This window comes from Coturnix japonica, chromosome 3, assembly GCF_001577835.2.
Source record: "Coturnix japonica isolate 7356 chromosome 3, Coturnix japonica 2.1, whole genome shotgun sequence".
Taxonomy (NCBI): Eukaryota; Metazoa; Chordata; class Aves; order Galliformes; family Phasianidae; genus Coturnix; species Coturnix japonica.
The window spans coordinates 71018874-71040104 of record NC_029518.1 but is presented as its reverse complement, the minus strand read 5'-3'; the positions used below and the strand labels follow the sequence as shown (position 1 = coordinate 71040104).

At 40.8% G+C, this 21231-nt stretch overlaps 2 protein-coding genes across 8 annotated transcripts in view; one reads left to right on the top strand and one right to left on the bottom strand.

Moving 5' to 3' along the window:
• The window catches only part of DOP1A (DOP1 leucine zipper like protein A), a 58172-nt gene extending 45625 nt beyond the window's left edge, over positions 1 to 12547 (top strand). For 3 of the 6 annotated variants that reach the window (XM_015858979.2, XM_015858980.2, XM_015858978.2), the window contains 12 exons: positions 164 to 308; positions 570 to 649; positions 1178 to 1287; positions 1391 to 1540; positions 1906 to 1967; positions 2570 to 2722; positions 3937 to 4073; positions 5256 to 5311; positions 6200 to 6364; positions 7892 to 8021; positions 9818 to 9877; positions 11936 to 12241. In XM_015858979.2, the coding sequence (XP_015714465.1) occupies positions 164 to 308; positions 570 to 649; positions 1178 to 1287; positions 1391 to 1540; positions 1906 to 1967; positions 2570 to 2722; positions 3937 to 4073; positions 5256 to 5311; positions 6200 to 6364; positions 7892 to 8021; positions 9818 to 9877; positions 11936 to 12241 (1554 nt within the window). Of the gene's footprint in view, positions 1 to 163; positions 309 to 569; positions 650 to 1177; positions 1288 to 1390; positions 1541 to 1905; positions 1968 to 2569; positions 2723 to 3936; positions 4074 to 5255; positions 5312 to 6199; positions 6365 to 7891; positions 8022 to 9817; positions 9878 to 11935 lie in introns of all 6 variants that reach the window. The other 3 variants (XM_015858983.2, XM_015858981.2, XM_015858976.2) reach the window with 2 other exon arrangements.
• Positions 12548 to 13161: 614 nt separating this feature from the next.
• Positions 13162 to 21185, bottom strand: PGM3 (phosphoglucomutase 3). Of its 2 annotated transcripts, none has more exons than XM_015858984.2 (13): positions 21056 to 21185; positions 19780 to 19985; positions 19272 to 19456; positions 18935 to 19002; positions 18625 to 18758; positions 18260 to 18455; positions 16966 to 17123; positions 16545 to 16628; positions 15940 to 16038; positions 15501 to 15617; positions 15215 to 15337; positions 14447 to 14620; positions 13162 to 13876 (listed from the first exon to the last, which is right to left on the bottom strand). In XM_015858984.2, the coding sequence occupies exons 2-13, from the start codon at positions 19981 to 19983 to the stop codon at positions 13790 to 13792; spliced, it is 1629 nt and encodes a 542-aa protein (XP_015714470.1). In that variant the 5' UTR covers positions 19984 to 19985; positions 21056 to 21185; the 3' UTR covers positions 13162 to 13789. The 2 variants fall into 2 exon arrangements, with proteins under 2 accessions (XP_015714470.1, XP_015714471.1); XM_015858985.2 differs by lacking the exon at positions 21056 to 21185 and adding an exon at positions 21005 to 21028.
• Between the last annotated feature and the right edge of the window lie 46 nt (positions 21186 to 21231).

Genomic DNA, 21231 nt, shown 5'->3' with positions numbered 1-21231 from the left:
AGAATGAGCAGAATAATATTGAACAGAAGTGATTTTTATTTTTTTTAAGCAGTTCTCAATTAATTAGGAGATATTCTACAGAAACATCTGACAGGACCATAAGGTAGTACTTCTGCTCAAAAGTCCTAAAAGCTTTATTTATTTATTTATTTATTTCTATCAGGATGTAACACACAAGATTGTGGATGCTATTGGGGCCATTGCTGGTTCTTCATTGGAACAGACTACTTGGTTAAGACGAAACTTAGAGGTCAAGCCTTCCCCTAAGATTATGGTTGATGGAAACAACTTAGAATCAGATGTTGAAGGTAGTTTTGTTTTCATCCTTTTTTATCCTAAACAAAACTTTTAAATATTAATTATCACACCAAAATGAACTAAGAAGACAGTGCTAACATATTTGAATACATTAAAAATGCTTCAGTATTGTTGAAGCTTTATTGCCTTACACAGTGTTTTGGTGAAGTCTGTATACCTGTAAAATGTATGTTGTTAAAATATGCTTGCAAGTTGAATAATGGCTTAAGAAAAGTGACTTTGGACTTCATGCTACTGTTATCTTCATTTAGATATGTTGTCTCCAGCAATGGAAACTTCAAGCATAACTCCATCGGTTTACAGTGTCCATGCATTGACCCTACTTTCTGAGGTATGTATCTCCTCAAGTGCAATACTCAAACTTTTTTAAAAGGATTTTGTAAAAGGATTGAGGAATGAGCTTTGGTGGGAAACACTGATATGAATGCATTCTGTTCCCTGTCATGTAACAATAAATGAAACTTAGTTATGAAGCCAGTTATAAATATTCAATGAGATTGATGTGAAATAGAGCATGCGTATTCAGATGCGTAGTATGGGTTGCTGTTGTGGTGGCAGATTTCACGTGTTAATTATTTTTTGTGTTATTTACTGATGATAATCTCAGTCAGCCCCTGGAATTTTTCTTTTACAGGTTGTTTTGTAGAATGGTTTGTCCAAGAGCTGATGCCTCTGTGTTTTAATGTTTGTTTTAAAACAAATTAAGAGACATTTATACTTTGAATTTTGTATACTACCTGAAATTTGATTGCCTCTATCATAAACTTGAATGCTCAGTGAAGGATATTATAAGTTGTTGTATAGAAAATAAAAAGTAGTTTCAGAATGAACGATAACATAACTTTCTCACCTGTTGCAGGTTTTGGCTCATCTCTTGGATATGGTTTTCTACAGTGATGAAAAGGAGAGGGTTATTCCTTTGCTTGTAAATATCATGCACTATGTTGTACCCTACCTCCGTAATCACAGGTATCTTTACAGTGTATACAATATACGCAGATCTCAACAGCCAGTTGAAATTTGATGTTTGTCAACAATTTATAATTCTTTCATGTTGACTTATTTTGTTTAGTGCTCACAATGCATCCAGCTATCGGGCCTGTGTTCAGTTATTAAGCAGTCTTAGTGGGTATCAGTATACAAGGAGAGCATGGAAAAAGGAAGCATTTGATCTCTTCATGGATTCTAACTTCTTCCAGATGGATGCTTCGTGTGTTAATTAGTAAGTCTTTTTTTGTTTTTTCTGTCTATATTGAGGGTTGCTACAGGTTTTATGTATGCAGACCAAAAATTTCCAACAGCCTTGTGTTGAGAGAAATGTGGAGGAATGCACTGTTTTAGATTACCACTTAAATTATGAAACTCATTTACCTAATGTGTATTTCTCCTTCTTTTTTTCAACTTTAAGATGTTTTTTTAAAGTATTTTTTGTGAGGAAAAGGCATAAACATTTATAATTTCAGATCAAATTGTACAATATAAGTGGTACTATAGAGAGCTTGGAGCTTGTATTAGTGAAAAGAACAAGAAGAGCTTCCTGTAAATATTAGCTGCTTTTCTGATTTGTGTACAATCTTTCTCTTTTAGCTGGAGAGCTATAATGGATAATTTGATGACACATGACAAAACCACATTCAGAGATCTGATGAGTAAGTGTTCATTGATGTAGCAGTGACTTTTCTCCAAGGAAAACTTGTAAAGGAAGAAAAAAAAAGGGGGGAAGGGTGGGGGTGGTGGGGAGGAAGAATAAGTATTTTGAAGAAAGCACTTGTTCAGTGTTTATTCCATCTTGTTTGAATTATCCACTAAGTTTGTTTCTTTCTTTCAGCTGCTTGTTTCTAGTGATCCATACATAAGATCTTTCAAAGTGAGAGAATTTGAGACTATCCTGGAGCAAGTACATTAAGCAGAGCAGATTTTTATTTTAGATTTGGCACTAACCCTGCCTGCTTAAGAAAAATTGGTTCTGCATCTTTAGAACTTATGAACATCTATACCTGAAAACTGTACTTATAAAAAACCAAACTGGCTGATCTCCTTTCTGAATTCCCCCAAGCCCAGCTGTACTGTGTATAACTATGAATTTTCTTTCAAATGGATATTTGAAATTACTGTTGTTAAGAATGCAAATTGCAAAATATGCATCTTCTTAATGGTTGATTAGTGCAGTGAATGTAAGAGTTACTTGCTCCTTTAAGTGAAAGAAGAAGGAAATTTAATGTTAATCCATGTTCCTCATTGTTTCTTTCAGCACGAGTAGCTGTGGCTCAGAGCAGTTCTCTCAATCTTTTTGCTAATAGAGAAGCAGAGCTGGAACAGCGTGCTATGCTCCTGAAAAGATTGGCTTTTGCAATTTTTAGTAGTGAGATAGACCAATACCAGAAATACCTTCCAGATATACAAGGTCAGTAAAAAACGTAGCAATTCATGGGGTTATTCTGGAATCTGATTGCCTGAGGAATTATTTATATAACAGGACAACCGCAGGTAAATTTGTTCCCTGGAATGAATATCTGTGCATACTGAGTATGGAATTACTATGGATTTTCCTCAGAACACTTTTAGTCTTACATGATTACAAAGCATGTGGACTTTTATTATCAGTTCTTCAACAGATTACTTACTCGTTTGTCATTTTTTGCTTTGATCAATGTCCTCAGACACCCGAAAAGTGCTCTTTGACATGCTAGGTGCTTATACCTTGAATGTTCAACTAGGGGTAAATACAAAAGCTGACCCTGAAGAGTTTTTGAAATCTTTACTTTTATAGTACTTTTTTCTGCTGCTCCTCTTTATCACTGAAGAATATTTCTTTAACTGACCTTTTTTACATGATTGGGAATGAAGTCTGGCTGGTTTTCTTCTAAGATGATGCAAATAATTGTGACATCATCTTCTTGATATGTTGTCTGCTAGTGCTACCAAAGTAGGCACCTTGATCTCTTCTTTCATACAGAAAGTCAGTTACATCATCTTTCTGATTACATTTGTTCCAGGATTTATTCTTTGGAATCATGTTTTGTTTTGTTTTTCCCAGTCTGTCAGTGGCTGGCTTATGATGTTCAAGATCCAAATGGTTTTGCTGCTCTGAACTGCAAAGTGCATGTATTGGCTTGACTAAAAAATTTCTTCAAGTATTGCCTCCATATTGAATGCACAGTGGTGCTTGTAGTTAAATAGTGCATTATCCTTGCATAATATTTCATATACTGTGATGCTGCAGCTTTTTCAGTAATAAATATTTTAGTTGTTTGAGCTGTTATATTCTTTGGAATCTCTTAACTCGTCTTTTTGGAATGAGTCAAACTCCAAGTAAAATGAGCAAAACTCCCAGATGGGATATTGCATTTGTGTGGAGAAGTTTAATAAAAACACACTGCTGTTCTGAGGTTTCTTGAGTGGTAAAAGTGGCTATTCGTTACAGCTTTATTCTGTTAATATAAAGAAGTAATGAAAAAATACTTAGAACAGCAACAAAAAAAAAAAAAAAAGAAAAAAGAAAAAAGAAAAAAAAAATAAGAAAACAGCACAAGTATTTTCTTATTCCTGCATTTACTCTCACTAGTTGGAGTAACTATTATTCTGAACTCAGGAAGCTTTCTTGGCTTTTTGTTTCAGAAAGGCTGGTAGAAAGTCTCCGTTTGCCACAGGTGCCCACCCTTCATTCCCAAGTGTTCCTGTTTTTCAGAGTATTGCTTTTAAGAATGTCTCCACAGCACCTTACTTCTCTTTGGCCTACAATGATCACTGAACTGGTGAGTTGTAGTTAGCACACATTATTTGGAAGACTGGTGCAAGCTGGAGATATGAAACCCATATCCATAATGATTTGTTTTTTAAATCTTCTTTAATACTATGCATGTAACTATACAAAATAGACACAAATAAAAAACCTTATTTTTGTAGTCTGGTTTTTCCAACCAAACAGAATATCTGTTGGCTTATGTTACTGAAGCCATTCAGGTGTCTCGTAACTTAAATTTGTATTGACCTTTGTGGTTTGCGCTTCAATTTCTACTTACACATATGTACCTTTTTTGCACCATTCCTGGTCCTTGTAGCTACTTCCATGGCCATTCTGTCCTTTTCCTCCAACAATAAAGCTGAGAAAGCCCTTAAAAAAAGAGTCAGAATCCATGCTTTGTTGACAGTTAATGGTCATTCAGAGCTCTTCCTATTCCCAAAGCCAAAACCCAAATGAGTGTGTCCGATATCTAACATTGGTGCATCCTGCAGTCCATGAACCCATAGGTAAAGTAGTTTCTACAGCATTAACACAAATTGGCAATCAGAATCAATTCTGCGATTTTTCTGATATCTGTGGTACCTAACCTAGCCCTTGGTTAACCACAAATCTAAGCAATAGTTTAGAAAAGCTCTACAGAGTATTTTAAAGAGCTTTTATTTATTTATTTTTCAGAAGTACATGCATTTAATTTTAAGCTTGTCAGTAGTATAAGTAGTAGAAATATCATTCTACTCTGCTAGAACTGCTAAGAGCTGAGAGCAGTGTGTCTCTCTTGTGTCTGTTTTGTACCCTGGTATTTATGCAAGTTGCTTTGGTCAAGGAATTGCTTCTATCAGACAGACCTGTGTTATCTCCAGGCATTCACACCTGAGCTTGACTACTTTTTAGTATGATTCTTTATTCTTATTTCCTTTAGGTCTTGCTCTTTGCTGGGCTCCCTTTCTAAGAAATCCTGACTGTAAAAGGGTCAGGTCTTCATGCTACTTGGGCTATATTTGAGTTTCAGTTTCCACATATGTATCAGTGCCAATATCCACTTGTAGTACAGGGATTATTTTGTCATCCAAGAATGGAAATAGAGGAACTGTTTTTCAGAGCTTTAAGGCTTATTATTCACACCTCCCTACAGCATTTTCCTGGGTAGCAGTCCATTAAAAAGTTGTATTAAAATACAGCATTTGATCTTCAGGTGCAAGTTTTTTTACTGATGGAACAGGAGCTTACTGCAGATGAAGACATTTCCAGGTAAACTTATGAACTTCCACTTTTCTGGCTTGTTAGGTGTCCTGGTATGTTGATGGGCTGTCATTTGTTAGAATAGTTTGTCTTACAATTGCCAAGCCCAAGTGAGAAGTACAAGTGAAGAGTACTCCCATCTGACTGCAGAACGAGGAGCACATAAACCAAAGCACATAAACCAAACAAAAATACCATTCCCAACTTGCTTGTAGGGTTAACATACAAGTGTGTTAGTTCTTAGTGTCTTCCATGCTAAGATAACACTGCTTTTTTGATTAAAATAGGCATGGCATGACTTTTTCTGTTTCATACATATATTTAGATTAAGATTGCAAAGTTTTTATTTTTCTTTAATAAAAAGGTAACACCTTCTAGTGTTAGACACAAAGATGAATTAGATCTTTCTATCTTGTTTTGTTGTTAATTTCTATTGCATTTACCTTCTGTATAGCATGATGCATTTTCAGTCAATGTTAGCAATAGAAGTTGATTTCTCAAAAGAACAAAAAGGGATATTTGCCCAAGTGTTATTCTTTACTTTTTTTCCTAGCTTCTCTTTATTCTTTATACAGAATAATATTCTGTAAAATAAAGTAACATCTTAGCTGGCAAGGTAAAGCTCTCTCTTAATTTTGAAGACTGATAGGAATCAGATACAGCGTAATATACTTTTGTATTTTTCTTATACATGTTTATATAATTTTTATTTACATACACGCACTCTTAGAAAACTCCAGTCATAGCACAACCACGAAGTATTCTATTTGGATTTATGGGTTTGGGATTATTTGGGGAAGTAAAGAGTTTTTGTTGTTTATAAGGCCAAGTACAGGAGGATTGTCCCATAGAGCGGGAGGCAACATTGGCTCACCTGTCTGTGGTACTTTGTTTTAGGACTTCTGGCCCATCTGTTGCTGGTCTGGAGACAACGTACACAGGGGGCAATGGTTTCTCCACATCCTACAATAGCCAGAGATGGCTGAATCTCTACTTGTCTGCTTGCAAATTTCTGGATTTGGCCCTAGCTTTACCATCTGAAAATCTTCCTCAGTTTCAGATGTGAGTAGAAGATGCTGTCATCTGAGTCTCTGGATGTTTTACTGTGCCTCTTGGTAAAATTCTGCTGTTTAAAACCTTTGTTTTCCTATTTCCTTTCCATTTCTGGCCTTAGTCCAGAGTAACCCGCAGTCCATCCCTCCCAGTTTCAGAGTGGCCCCTAGCGCAAACAGTGCTATGCAGCAGATTATTTCAGTCTGGTTTGATTTAGCCTCTGGCTGGAGATTCTCCACACATCTGATGAGCTAATCAGTAACAGCAGTTTATTCAAATACTTTGCTTTTCCAATACTTAGTTGTGGTAGTGTCCAAAAACCTAAGATACACCCAGTGTGTCTTAGTGAGTGAGTAATCAGATCAGATGACTGATGGTATGATCTCAGTATGACTTCTCTTAAATTACTCCTGTGCGATCTCACTGTAATGTGTTTCAACAAACCTGTTAATGAGATCCCTTAGGTTGCTTCCGGGCAGCTGTGTTCATGTGTGCAAACTGCTTTCTCAGTGCCTCTGCAGTCCCATCTGCTGGAAGAACTGAATGCAAAATAACGCTGGGGACTGTAGAAGAGTCAGCTCAGGACAAAAGCATCTCGTCTCTTCCTGTACATGGCACAGTGGTGATTGTCCCTGGCACAGCTCTGCAGATACTTGGATGGCTCAAGTTGTCCTATTGTTGAAAAGATTCTTGTGTGTGCTAGATGGTGCAAGGATTTATGAACACACTGTCCAGTTATGCCCAATGGTATTTCTAAATTTAAAACTAATCTTAAGAGTTTCTTATTTTATTTACTGGAGACTTGGTTCATAATTCTTTCCAAGATTTCTATGCTATCCTAATCTCCAGCATTAGGCACAACAGTGTTACTGAGGTCATTGCTGCACATTTCTGGAGAGACACTAGTCATGCTGGATAGCTGTCTTTTATAACATTCTCACAGACTGAGACTGAAGCCTTCAGGGCAGAAACTTTGATTTCCTTTACAGTATAAAATTCAAGCTGCCAGTTTTTACAGTGCAGTAAGTGGAAAAGGAGGAAATAGTCCCTTTTATCCTTTTGGCCTTTGAATAGGTAACAGAAATCAATTCCTGTTATCGACACATTATATTGAGCACCTTGATGTATTACAGTATCACAAATGTGCTGAAAACGTTTGATGTGTTATAGTAAGTATCACAAATGTGCGTGCGTTTTATGTAATTTATATATTTTGTAATTCATGATTCCTTTTGGTTCCCTTAGACACAATGAGGATGTGAGTATAAGTACTTCTAGCTTCTCTGCCTCAGTTTTGGCATCCCTAAATACTGTAAGAAACCCTAATAGAATAAGATAACTCCACCTTTCTTGGCCACATTTCTACTTTTCAGAATATGGTTTTGCTGTTCTCTCTTGTCAAATACTGAGTTTTGGCTTTTGTTCCTCTTTCTTTGATATTTTACTAGATTTTCTTAGCATCTCATGTTCTTAGATCTAGCTGAAGAGCCCGTTCGTTCAGTAAGGATAATCTCTGCTTGTGTTATCTCATGGCAGGTATCGCTGGGCTTTTATTCCAGAAGCATCAGATGATTCAGGCTTGGAGGTACGAAGACAGGGAACACATCAGAGGGAATTCAAACCTTATGTGGTGCGCCTAGCAAAACTGCTGCGAAAGAAAGCAAAGGTAGGTATGCCACTTCCATTCAGCTCTGCCTGTATCGAAAACATGCTAGTACAGAATCTTGCAGCACTGTTTTCTGATGTTGTTGAACAGAAAGGAGTATAAGTAGCATGGGAGAGTTTCATTAGAGTACTCTCAGGCCAGCATCAGGTAAAAACTGTAAATAGCTATTTAAAAGGAGTCACTGTGGTCAGTGGCTTTGAAGTGCATTTTACTTTCTACTCAACTAATAGCCCAGAGTTTCCCAATTAGAAGTCTAATATAAACATAAGTCATTTTTAGATAGACAGTCGTATATGCAGGTAGTAGGTTTATTACCTTTTGAAACAGTAAAGCTTTTTTGATTATGATAATCACATTTAAGTACTTAGAAAACCATTGCATTTCTAAAAATAACAGTATTGAAGCAGTGTGGGATCAGGGCAGGATGAGTTTCTCCTCAAAGTAGTTGCCATGAATAAAAGAAGTTGTAGAACAGTGAAAGTGGTTCTGGAGGGAATCTTATCTGCATATCTTCTAAAGTGGGAGCAGAATTATAGCTGTCGTTACTGGCACATGAGGTTTGTCAAAACCCAAGTTTGTCTGTGTCAGCCTGGTCAGCCATTGGAAGCTGACCAAACTTTGTCCAGGGGAGCTCCTTTCTGCTGCTACAGGGACAGAGAATTGCTGTCAGATACCTTGCTGCTCCTGGTGTGAGAACACAACCTCCCAGGCAGGCTCTCAAGTGGGTTGGGTTGCTGTGTGGGCCTGGGAAATGAGGAGGAAGCTCAAAAACACCTGGAAAGATTTGAAGTTTCATTCTTAGGGATCCCTCCTGTATCAGGATGGCATGGTCAGGGTTGTAGCAGGGGTTATAGTCTCTTAAATGTTTTCTCTGAGGAAATAAGCAATTACTGATATACAAGTGGCTGAATAGAGAGTTTAGGGATAACTTAGTTGCAAACAGGTCTGGACTTAGCAAAGCTCATGTCATAGGGGTAAAGAAACTACTTGAAGCACATCTGTATTCTCTTTTTATTGTCTTTGGACAACAAAACTCTCTTCCTCTCACCTGTAAAAGTGAATAATGAGCTGTAACTGACTGATTTAACCAAGATCCTCTAACTCTTATGTTCAGTCTATCATGTTGTACCTGTTAGAAGGTTCTCACATTCCAAATAATCTCTCTGCACAAATTAGGAAGTATATGTGGTGTATGACATATATATGCTGGTAAGTACTGTATGTTGAGATGGATACTTAAAGTCAGGTCTTCCACAGCATGCATACAGAAAGCAGAAAGCTTCCTGGGATTTCCACAGCCTGCCAGTTGTAGTGATAGTTGCACACTGTGAGCCCTAACTGTGGGTGTGAGGATGAGATGAACGTGATTTCCAGACCACTTCTTCATTGCATGGAGGAGAACTCTATTGCATACAGCTGTGCATTTTTCTTAGAAAATGTAGTTTCTGAGCAAAATGTTTAACTGACTTCATCTTTTTCTTGGAGCTCTCTGACTAATGCTCCTGTTCACTTGGTATATATCTCAGGCTCTGTCTGAAACAAATGTGCTTAAACCTTTCTTTGGCACTACTGCAATGCACAGAAGAACAAAAGCTCAGTCATTATTGCTGTCTAGTTGTGTTCCAGAGCCCCAAATCCTGTGGTTTCTAGACAAGGGGCTCTTTGGGGCAGGTGAATTTTACTTTTTTTTCTTGCTGAAACACAGCACCCAACCAAGAAACTGCACGGCCTTCATGGCAAAGTCTTAGTATGATGTGTGAAATGCAGTCTGAAAGTTCTCCTCTTTCCTTCCACAGGACAAACAGGAGGACTTTAAAACGATGGTTTTGGAGGGATTGGAGATGGCCAAGCATCAGGTGAGGGTGGCCTTTGATGCTTGAGTTGTGAAATAAGCTCGCCATAATACTACCATCACCTCAGGGCCCAGGGTAGCATTTAACTGCTAGTAAGAACTGAAAGAGATGAATCTCTTCAGGGTTTAGGGACTTTTGAAGGGAAGTAACTGTAAGGGCCTCATTTTTATAGACACCACGTAAATTTGTTTTTCTTTTCCTACCTGAACTTAACAACTTTCATTCTAAAATGAGTCATCTTCACAAATCATTATAAAATGAAATAATTATTTCTGCCAATGGGCAAGTGTGGAATGCAATCCCTAATTCAATCTCTGTCAAATTAACTGTTGCTTTGAGTATCTGAGGAGTCAGTAGTATTTGCAAAGGTGCTGCTGTGAGGCCTGTACAGAGTATATTTTATTGCTCGGTGGGAACAGCAGTATTTGCACGTGCACCCATTTGGTTGGCTGCTGTGTAGCACTACTGCTCACTGCATGCTTGGGGTGGGCTGCGGACATCACTGAGTTGTGCCAAGCACTGCAGAGAGCAGTGCTGAAATGTCTCCCTTCTGTGAATCCAATGTGAAAGCTCTGAGGGAGAAATCTTAACACTCTTGTAGAAATAGGCTGCTTCTCTTTGGACTAGTCTGTTTTGTGGCCCTCCTTTTCTTGAGCTATTGTAGGGAATAGATAGCATAAGAGGAGTAGTCATCTCCGGAGGCAGGGAGCCACACAACCAGCTTAAAATACCACCTATGTTCATGTTTCATCTAACTGCTCTTGGTGAAACAGATGTCATAGGCTTCAGAATTGGAGCAGGCCGATGCTTTCCTGTAAAGGATAAAAACGTGGTTTCTGAAATGCCATTTCTTGAAGAAATCTGTTTGCTCAAAGGCTGTGCAATCAATAGTCCTTTCCTTGAGCTTTGCTTTACTGAGGCAGCTCAGGAGGAGCAGGGTCTGCCCCTGTGGCTGTGCGCTGAGCCCCCACCTCAAGGCACTGCCTGTGTGGGCATCAAGGAGCTGCTCAGAGACAGACTGGGATGGGCTGTCACTGACTTGTGACCTCTGCTGCTTTTCTCTTGCCTCAGGGAATGATAAAACCTCATTGTGGAACACTGCTTTCATGGCAGTTAGTCTTTTGTACTGGTTTGTCAATAGTTGTCCAAACAAGGCATTTCTTGAGTTGATATTACCTTGTTGTGTAGGTTTTAATGTGGGTTTTTCTTTAGTAAAAATAGGAAATGAGTAAAAATGTCTATATAAGCAGCTGCATGGCAGTGCTGAGATGTTTCAAGTGTGCAGATATTTAAGGTGACCCTAAATGGACATTGCTGATGCCTGCAAGCAGTAGGGGTGTGATTGTTGCCTGCAGTTGAAGTTCCTCATGTCCACTCCCTTTAAATCCTCCCTTGAGATGGAAGCTGTGTAAACAAAGTCTCCTAAGCTCACATAGCAAGCACTGATCTGGTTCCCCGTGTGAAATGTTGGTGTCTGCTCAGAGTCTCTTGCCCTGTTATCGCTGATATTTTAAAAGAGAGCTGTTCATGCTCTTCTGAAAACTCTGAACTCTACCTACAAATTGAAAATCCTTTGGTTTTATCTTAACTTCCTCAGGACTTTGTTGTCCCTAATGCAATCAGTAGGGCACGGTGTGAGGGCTGCCATCAGAAGGCAGCCTGCTTTAGTGCAACTTCTCCCAGCAGCTGCAGCTCCCCCAGCTTTGCAGCAGCTTGAGTTGTGTTCAGGGCACCCACTGGGCTGTGGCCTCACAGAGCAGCACAGGGGCACAAAGCTCTGGAGAGCCCTGGGCTGAGCATCCAGGACTGCTTTCATGTGGGTGTCAGTTGTCCCTTTGCAGCCAGCACTGCTGCCACATATGATGGCAGGGAGGAACAGATCTGCTTCAAAAGGTGCACCCTGGTGTGTTTTGTGCCTTGGGCAGTTTATTTATTCCTTTATTAAAAAAAAAACAAACACAACAAAACAACAACAAAAAAAAGGATCAACACTTAGTTATCTTCTATGTTTAGCCATACTACTTCTGTTTTGTCCTGCATTATTTCCTATTTCTCTTACAGAAAAACCCAGAAGAGAACAGCTCAGGGAAAACACTAAGCTGGGAACCAGGCCACCTGCTTCTAACCATCTACACCGTTCGCAGCATTGAGCAGCTTTTGCCTTTCTTTAACGTACTCAGCCAAGTTTTTAACAGCAAAGTCACAAGCAGATGCGCTGGACACTCAGGGAGCCCTGTCCTTTACCCCAACTGCTTTCCGAGTAAGGACATCAAAATGGAGAACCTCAAGACATTCTCCAGCAAAGCAAGGCAAAAGATAGAAGAAATGGTTGAGAAGGATTTTCTGGAAGGTGTCATAAAAACATGAACCAAACTGGTACTGTTCAGCTTCTGTGTAATGTACGTATCCAAATGAAATACTGTACCTTTCTTTCCCGGTTGTATATTATTCTTTTCTTACTTTGTATGTAATGAAATAATTAATGTTGTATTTAAGTTACATATTTGTAAATAAGAGTTCTGGATGTGGCCTGAATCAAGTGTAATTATTGGTGGCTCATATTGATTCTGGTGCCTACTATTTACAGTACACTTTCTGTTGTCTCGAGTTCTGTCTTCAAAAAACAAAACAAAAAAACCCCTAAAAAATACAAAGTGCACATTTTTTTTTCAATTTGCTTCCAGTTTATTTGCCTTATGGGTTGGGGGATCCATTGGCACTTGTGCTTATTTAACAGTATAAAAAACACCACGCCAGGACTTAATATAGTTAATATTTTTGTCAGCGGTAGATAACCCAAACTGAAACATGTGGATGGGTGATATGGGTGCATATTGAGTGTTATTCCTCCTTGGCTCGCAGCCCCTTTACCACAAAGGGGAGTGAAAGGGGTCACAGAAGTCTACCTTAACACGTGGTCACTTTTAATTTCTGTTCATCTCTTAATTTCATAACAAACCTAATTAAGAAATTTCTGCAATAATACATTGTATTATTTGCAAGTACTTTCTTGACATGCCAGTGACCCTGCCTTGAGTTGAACTGACTCTCAGGCTCAGGGCCTGCTGCTCCTCAACCCTGTCTGCTCGAGCTCAATTCAATTGCTGTGGGTGTTCAGGAGAGGTGTGCATGCAGCAGGGCTGTGCTACAGCTGTGGCTGCACTGGTGGGGGAGGTCAGCCTGGATGTGTAACGTGATGATAAGCTGGGAAGTGGGGGGTAGAAAGGAATTTAATCACAGTAACACTAAGAAATGAAATTAACAGTTACCCAGCTTGAGTCCTCGAATCAGTGAAAGCTTGAGGCATCCCTTTAATTAACAACAGCTGCTGAAAGCCGTAGTTTTATTACATATTTGTAGTCACCTCACATTAGAGTACAGGAATATCTGCTTGGCATGACTGGCTGAAGGAGATGGGCTGCTGTCTCTGTTAAAGGTTTTTGGGTGCCTGGTAGCAGCAAGGTGCTACAGCTGAAGGGAGCCCCTGCTCCAGCAAGGCTCTCTGGAGTCTTCACTCTGGCCCAGGCTGCACAGCTCATCTTCCCTGCATGCCGCATGGGAAAAGCTGGTAACCAGACTGTGGCTGGTACTAAAGATGGCTCCGTAGCCTTAGAAGACTGAAGATGTAGCTCCCCTGTGGCCCCAAACAGGCCAGTGGCTGCTAAGAAATAGCATCCAAGACACCTGCACCCTTTAAATCCATTCAGCTTCGGTAGTTAGACTTGGAGAGGAGGAGAACATCCTGCAGCAAGAACATCTCATTAGAAGGTAAGCTGCCAACCAAGGTAAGTAATAAGTGAAGTAGTATTCTGCTAAGTTAAGCTGTCATTATCCTTGCTACAGTCAAAAAGGTTTCAATACAGACTAAAAAGAAAGTAGCATTAGAAAAATATGTCCAGTTGCAAACTTGAGCTGTTAAATAGGTTGGGGCGGTGCTCCTTTTCCACCAGCAAGGTGGTAAACAGCCAGGCTTACTTCATGGGCAAGGGCATCAGCGTTCTCCTGTGGGATATTGACAAAGAGATGACTAATTAATTTCTACAATATTAGAAGTTTAGAATAAATATACAACACCACAACCAAAGTTTTCATGCAAATACTGTTTTCCTCACATCATGTTGAGGTATCTTTTGCCACTGTGGTCAAGCTGGCAGAAAGAAGGGGGGTAGGAGTGTGTGACCATGGGAAGAGCTGGTCTATTGCTTGTGGTGACAGCTTTTAAGTCCTCATTTGGACTAATTCTTTATAGCACATGAAGTTTATTCTGGATTTTTTGCCTTGTAAGAAATCACACAGTTACTGGCTGCCTTGATAACTTTATTTCTGAGTTCTCAGAAGGTTTTCTTTTCAAAATCATTTAATATCAAATCTGCCTTCATAAACATATAACTCTTAAAGGTAAATGTTAAAAACATTAAACATTTTTTAGATATAAGGAAAGCTGAAGTGATTTATTTTTTACCACTGTTTTCCTCCCTCCCCCAGCGTTAGTACCCATTGCATTTGATTAAACGTCTAGCACCCACTGCTGAGCAAAACACTGCAGAACAAACAAATAGTCTGAGGTCTAACCTGCGTGTCTGCTTCGGCATAGACCCTCACAACATCTTCTGTTCCTGATGGACGGACGAATGCTCGTGACAGCTTGTACTTCTTCACCAGAGCATCGATTTTCTCTTGTAGCCCTGGAGGTGTAACAGCACGTCTTTCAGCATCCGTTGTGTCAATAACTTGTCTGTCTGCGACCTTCAACATCAGAAACAGACCATTTATTTCCGTGCTGTAGCAGTATGGTGAGAGCAGAATGAAACAGGTCACTGATAGACAGAACTTTAAGTTTTGGGTTGCTTCAATATCAGAATAAGAGCTCACTGCCTGCTAACTCAAAGGCTTTTGACCCCCCTGTTCAGCTGCTGCTCATTATGTGGTAACCAAGTCCTGAAAGGACTCAGCTTCTGGGTCAGTTCTGAACATGCATCAACTAATGCTGGAGCTTTTCTCAGTAGATCAGAACACATAAGCTCTTGTCTTTGGTTAATGTTAAAGCCCAAAGCTTTCATAGGTGCAAGACAATGTTATCAGCTGGGAGCTAGTTTTGCTCAAGCTCTACAGATACTGGAAAGGAAGGAGAAAGAACATGACTATTATAGTTATACAAGTGGCAGAAAAATCCAGAGAAACAGGACAGAGTTAAAATCTGACTTACAGCAGAGCAAGACTTAAGCCTGTCTCTCTCACACTAATGTTCCAATTTTCAACCAGAGGCGAAAATGAAATGGAAGGATGAATTTTACAAAGAAAGACACTGATGAAACATAAACAGTGTGAAGTGCAACTAACCTGAACTTTGAGCAGCCGACTTGGAAAATCAGTGTAGAGGGCATCCCACTGCTGCAGGGTCAGACCTTTCAGAGCCAGGATTGCTTTGATAACCAACATATCTGAGATGGCATCACCAACTGTCTGTTAACAGAGAGGGGAAAGGGAAGACTTAGAGAATTCACCAGTGAAGAAATGAAGGCATGCTTTGATCAGTAAGCTCCCACCTGAAAAAATCATCACAAAACCATGACACAGGGTTAGATGAAGCCTGTCAGCACAGTGATTTGTTTCTCTTGGCTTTTACCTGATTAATCAGGTCAATCATGTTTTCTAGCACCTTTGCTGCTTCTCTTTTTGCATCATCTTTCTCCTCTTTTGCCAGTTGTCTGATTGTGTTTTCAGCAGCCTTACTGAAGAGTACCTAGAATAAAGAAAGTATAAGAATTTGTCAAGACCAGCCCACATCAAGAACTGGGATAGAAGGAAAAAAGCCTTTCACCCTTTAAGGCCAGATAATAATAATTAAGGTTTGCCTACATCAATTCCCCTTCCCCACACATAACAGAAGAGGTAGTGGCAGTGCTATGATAAAGGCAGAAACAAGCCTGTTCTCAATACATTAGAGAAGAAGAGTCTTGTTTACAGATGTAAGCAGACAATGAAAAGATTTCCCTCACAGTCTAATTTTAACTTAGGTATTATGTGTTGGCTGCAGATACTATGTATGATGTGCTCCTACTTACTGTGCCGTGTCCATTTGCCTCAAAATAAATTCCAACATCGAACTCCTGGGCCTTGTGATGCAAGTGTTTCACTCCCGTTTTGACACAGTGAACGGGTACCTACAACCCAAGAGCATACAGAGAATGTAAATTGTGTTATCATCCACCAGTACTGGAGGGGAAATGGCTTTAAACTGGAAGAGGGTCGATTTTTAGACTAGATATCAGGAAGAAATTCTTTACTGTGAGGGTAACAGGGAGACACTGGAACAGGCTGCCAAGTGAGGTTGTGGATGCCCCCTACTTGGAAGCATTCAAAGCCAGGCTGGATGGGGCTTTGAGCAACCTGGTCTACAGGGAGGTGTCCCTGCCTATAGCAGGGAGCTGAAACAAGATGATCATAAAGGTCCCTTCCAACCCAAACCATTCTAGAATTCTATGACTTTCCAAGTTTTCTCTCTTCCATCTCCTTTGCCACTAATAATTTAGTAGGTTTTGCTTTAGGTTTTGAAACAGTCATCAGTAGTTGATTTTAGCACAGTTCCTAGGAATCATATTATAGTTGTACTTAGTAAAAACAGTAAACAACATTTGCACAATAGTACCAGATATTAAGTTGAGAATACCTGCACTGTCTCCTCCAGGTAGCGCGTTGAACTCCCATTGGCATATGCTGTTTGTACCACTGCCATCTTTAAAGTCTGTCCCACCTGAGCAAACCAAGAAGCAAAGCACTTTACTGTGCAATGGGTATGAACAGAAGGCTGAACAGATGGATAACCAGAAAAAGTGTACGGGAGTAAATCTATCCTGTCCTGCAGACACTTAACATTGCTGAGCATCAGAGAGAAGAGAATATGGGCATATATGGACAGCACAAATTGTACTGAGCCTTTGTGTGCCACAGGTGGTGTGGCTGGTGTGAACTTTAGGCAAACATAGAAAGACCACCTGTGAACAGATCAACACGGTCCTTTTAGACTATTATTTTTACACTTACTTCTCCTTGTTTCAAGTGAGAGCATTCATTTGACACATCGAAGTTACCTTGGCAAGAAGTTCTTTAAGGAAGATACTAATTAAAGTTGCTATTTTATCTCCGTCGATTAGGTGGAAATGGCCAGCTGTGTCCTCGTAGTAATAAACAATTCTATCTGCATCACCGTCGAACGAGCAGCAGCTCTCGTTAGGCTTCATGTCCAGCCCTAATGCACACAGAGTAAGAAATGCACGTTAGAGAGAGGAATAAGGAAACAGAATTAGCTCTGCACAGATACATGAAACAGATGCTCCAAACCGACACTGCATTCACTAAGTGCATATAGTGTATAAAACAAGTAAGGAGTCCCTGCCTCAAAACGTTTCTAGGCTTAATGCCAAGACAGAATTAGCTGGGAAGCAGACATCACCTGACAGAGCAATGCCTCAGGAAAACAAACTTCCCTTTTATCAGTGCAAACCTTTCTCTTGTCCAAGATGCTGATCTTGCTCTTAATCTTGAAGTTTGTATGTCAGAAACAGCAGCTGGCCACTCCTAGGCTCATCCTCATCTTGGGGAACTGGGCAGAGCCCCAGAGGACACTGCATCCTCTATCCCCCTTCCTGGAGGGACACAGTTTAGCCCACAAGAGGACAAGAGAACCAGCCCATGCTGCTGATGCCTTCTATCCTTCAGAGCATAGGAAACCATACCCCAAAACTTGTCCTTACAAGCAGCATGACAAAGAGGAAATGCCACCATACCTTGATATTCAGGTTTGGCTGACAGTCTCAGTTAGGAAAGCAGCTGCTGAATAGACAGCTCAGTTTAACCTCAAATAATCTAATATGCAAACCAGTCTGTTCTCCCACTTGGGGGATTTTCTTTTAAGCACTCTGCAGGAATTTGGTTGAAATAGTTACCACTGTGGTGTATGTCAAACTGTCAGTTTGCTGGCACCAAAGTATTAAATATGCTCTTCCTTGGGAACACAGAAAAGGATTTGTAATGCTAGGCCACAATGTAAATACTTCTTGTAAATGTAAAGGAAGGTAAAACAAAGCTAGTCCTGGCTGATCCTTGGGCTCCACCAGCTTAACATTTATATCAGATTGTCAAACATATCTCCAATGTGCCAAAACATACTGTAGTCCACCAAACAATTTAGAATAATAACCTAAGATTGTGTCAAAAACTTGTCCTAGGAGTCTCTCTTTCCATCACACGAGCACAACCAGTCTTGCAGTCACTTAGTAAGAAACAAGGGTACTCAGCTCACCTGAGGCTGATACACCGCTGCTACACCCTGCTCATTTAGATTTAGAGAGGATGTAGAAGGATATAAAACGACTGATCACTTACCTTTAGGTGGCTTCTGATGAACCTTTACAAAATCAGCACCACACAGGTGATTGAGCTTCTCCTTCGTTCCATCATTATATATCTGAATTTGTACTTCCTTTGGAAGGTAAGTCTTCATCTCTGCCAGTTTCAGAGCTCCTATGCCATTGGCACAATCAATCTTCAGCTGCCTCTGAGCCTCTCCAGAGCTGAGAGACTTTGCGTACAGAAAGAAAGGGCAAAGTGAGCTCACACCTGAGTGAAACCATAGGCTCTGCCACCCCACCTATAGACATGCTGAATTCAAAACTTCAGGCCCAAACAAGATAACAGCAAAAGATACCCACTTTGTAATTTGCAGGAAGAAGATAGTTACCAATACTCACCTTTTTTATCAGCTCCATAAAAGCTTTGGATAACTTTTGGTAATAACCTTCCAGCGTTGGTTTCCCATACTGCCCCTGGGTGTTCTGGCAGCAGACCACGTAATGCAGCTGCGGTGTGGTTACCAGACCATAATCTAACGTAAAACAAAGGCCTCAATATTAAGAAATAGAACACTGAATTAACTTCTCCTTCAAAGGAAGGAAGGAGGAAAGGAAACTGAACCTGGGCTACTGCTTTACAGCTACGTAGCAGAGTCATGTTTACAAAAACCACTTGATATCAAACTAGAGTAGTGAAAGCTCAACATACCATGGTACTGACCGCCCAGAACGGAGATACCATCTATTACTGCCTGTGAAAGTTCCTTGCTGCTCGGTCTGCAAAATAAAAGGCACAGGCTTTACAGGTAACCTTTATATGTGCATTTGGAAAGGAAGAGCATGGGGAAGTTGTCTATGAAAAGCAAGTTTCTTGCCAGCAGGTTTTGAGTCAATCCACACCTTTCCCAACTGAAGGAGCCAACAACAAAGAAGCCTGAAAGTCACTACACTAAAGAACTGTGAAGATGAGTGAACCTCTGATGAACCTGTGAGTCATACCTGGATATGACAAAAGCAGCACACATCTAACAGTGTTTTCTAATTACCTGGTGTCTCTACCGATAAAAATCGAAGCATCTTTTTGCTGGTTCACTGCTGCTTTCTGACAGATCTCAGTTACTATTTGCTGTAACTCCTGGTCCTCTGCGTTTGCCAGCTGTGTAGCGTATTCTTCCCACGATGGGTGCAGCATTTCACCAAGGGGATCCACCAACTTCACACCATTATCTTCCTTAGGAAGAGAAGAGAACAAAACTCAGCTTAAGAGTGGGAAACTTAAAATGGAAGGCAGTCGAGGTAAAGTTTAACCACGCTACTTCTGTAAACATGGAACATTTTTAGGAAGCCACAGACCAGCTATTTATTTCAGCCTCCTACAAGCCCAAATAACTAAAGTAAGCAGTGTATTAAGTCATTTATTTCCCCACCCCACCCCATTATAATCCTGGCATCCCTGTATTACAACATTGGCTTTACCACATGTAAGAAAATGACCACCCTGACTATGTGGAAAGGTCACATCTATTTTTGATTCAAACAAAAGGCTGCTCTTACTTCAGGATTGTGAGATGCTGTAACCATGACACCAATAGTAGCTCCCGTGGCCCTGGACCTGAGCGCTGCCAGCATGCCCATGCGGAACATGACGTGCTCAAGCTGCTGCGCCTTGCTGCGAAATCCAGCGGTGCCATACTGAAGAGTAAGGCCGGAGGGCTTGGGATGCAAAGCTGAGTATTTTTTGAGTCCTTCAATATCCATTTCTGGAGAAAGAAGTAACGAAAAAAACACTGGTAAAGGAAGCCGAGTCATTAAAATTCATTTTGCATCTTGCACTTCATTTGACTTTGAATCCTCTAGATAGCTCAAACTGCGGCAAAAAGTGCTGAAGACCTTGCTGCGGCCTGACAGTACTTGAAGGGAGCTTATAACCATAGAATCATAGAATTACCCAGGTTGGAAAAGACCTTGAAGATCATCAAGTCCAACTGCAGCCTAACCAGTACCCTAACTCTAAAAACGCTACACTAAATCATATCCCTGAGCACCACATCCAAACGGCTCTTAAACACATCCAGAGATGGCGATTCAACCACCTCCCTGGGGAGCCTATTCCAGTACCTAACTATCCTTTCTGTAAAGAAGTTCTTCCTAATATCCAACCTAAACTTGCCCTGGAGCAACTTGAGGCCATAAGGAAGGGTCCAACTTTTTAAACGCTCTAATAGCGATAGGGGAAGGGAGAATGGCTTTAAGCTAAAAGAGTGGAAATGTAGGCTATATGATAGGAGGAAGCTCTTTACTCAGAGGGCAGCGAGGAGCTGGCACAGCTGAGTGAGCTGTGGTGCCCCATCTCTGGAGGAGCTCAAGGCCAGTTGGATGGAACCTGGCCAGCTGAGCTGGTGGGGGGCAGCCCAGCCCATGGCAGAGGGTGCAGCTCAATGATCTTTGGGGTCCCTTCCAATCTAAGCCATTCTCTGCTTCTATAACTCTGCTTGTAACCCCATACACCCCTGTCTATGGCTTTGGGGAGAACCACTACCGGCGCCTCTACATTCCCAGCACAACACTAGCTCAAAAGAGCTCGACTAGATCACAAAGAGATCAAGCGATCTGGGCAAGCAGATCTCGGATGATCATTCGTATCCCTTCGGGGGCTCCCAAGAATTCTCCCGCAGCGCTGTCACACGCTTCACACAGCCACACAACCCCATTCATTCACCCCCCAGCCCATAACCAGCCCATAACCATCCGCTATAACCATATAACCATAACCAGGTACCGGCCTCCGTACTGCCACGTTACTAAACGTCTACAACAGAGCACCTCCTACCTGCAGCCCACCCGGCTCCTCCACCCTCTGCTTCCGTGTCCGGTGAGGCCAGGCCTCCCTAACAGCAGCCACCCAATGGCAGCATGGCGGGTGGGGCGAGCAGCAGCCACGCGGCAGTTCAATCAGTCTGTAGGTTCCTTAGGGCGGAGCCAGCAGATGCCCCGCAGACATCACGC

Excerpts from the sequence above, each read along its gene's own strand:
- PGM3 (XM_015858984.2), bottom strand. The coding sequence starts at position 19,983 with ATGGATATTGAAGGACTCAAAAAATACTCAGCTTTGCATCCCAAGCCC. Across the intron at positions 19,457-19,779 it reads CAGCATCTCACAATCCTGAA|GAAGATAATGGTGTGAAGTT; the intron begins GTAAGAGCAGCC and ends TCTCTTCCTAAG. Across the intron at positions 15,618-15,939 it reads AGGCAAATGGACACGGCACA|GTACTCTTCAGTAAGGCTGC; the intron begins GTAAGTAGGAGC and ends TCTTTATTCTAG.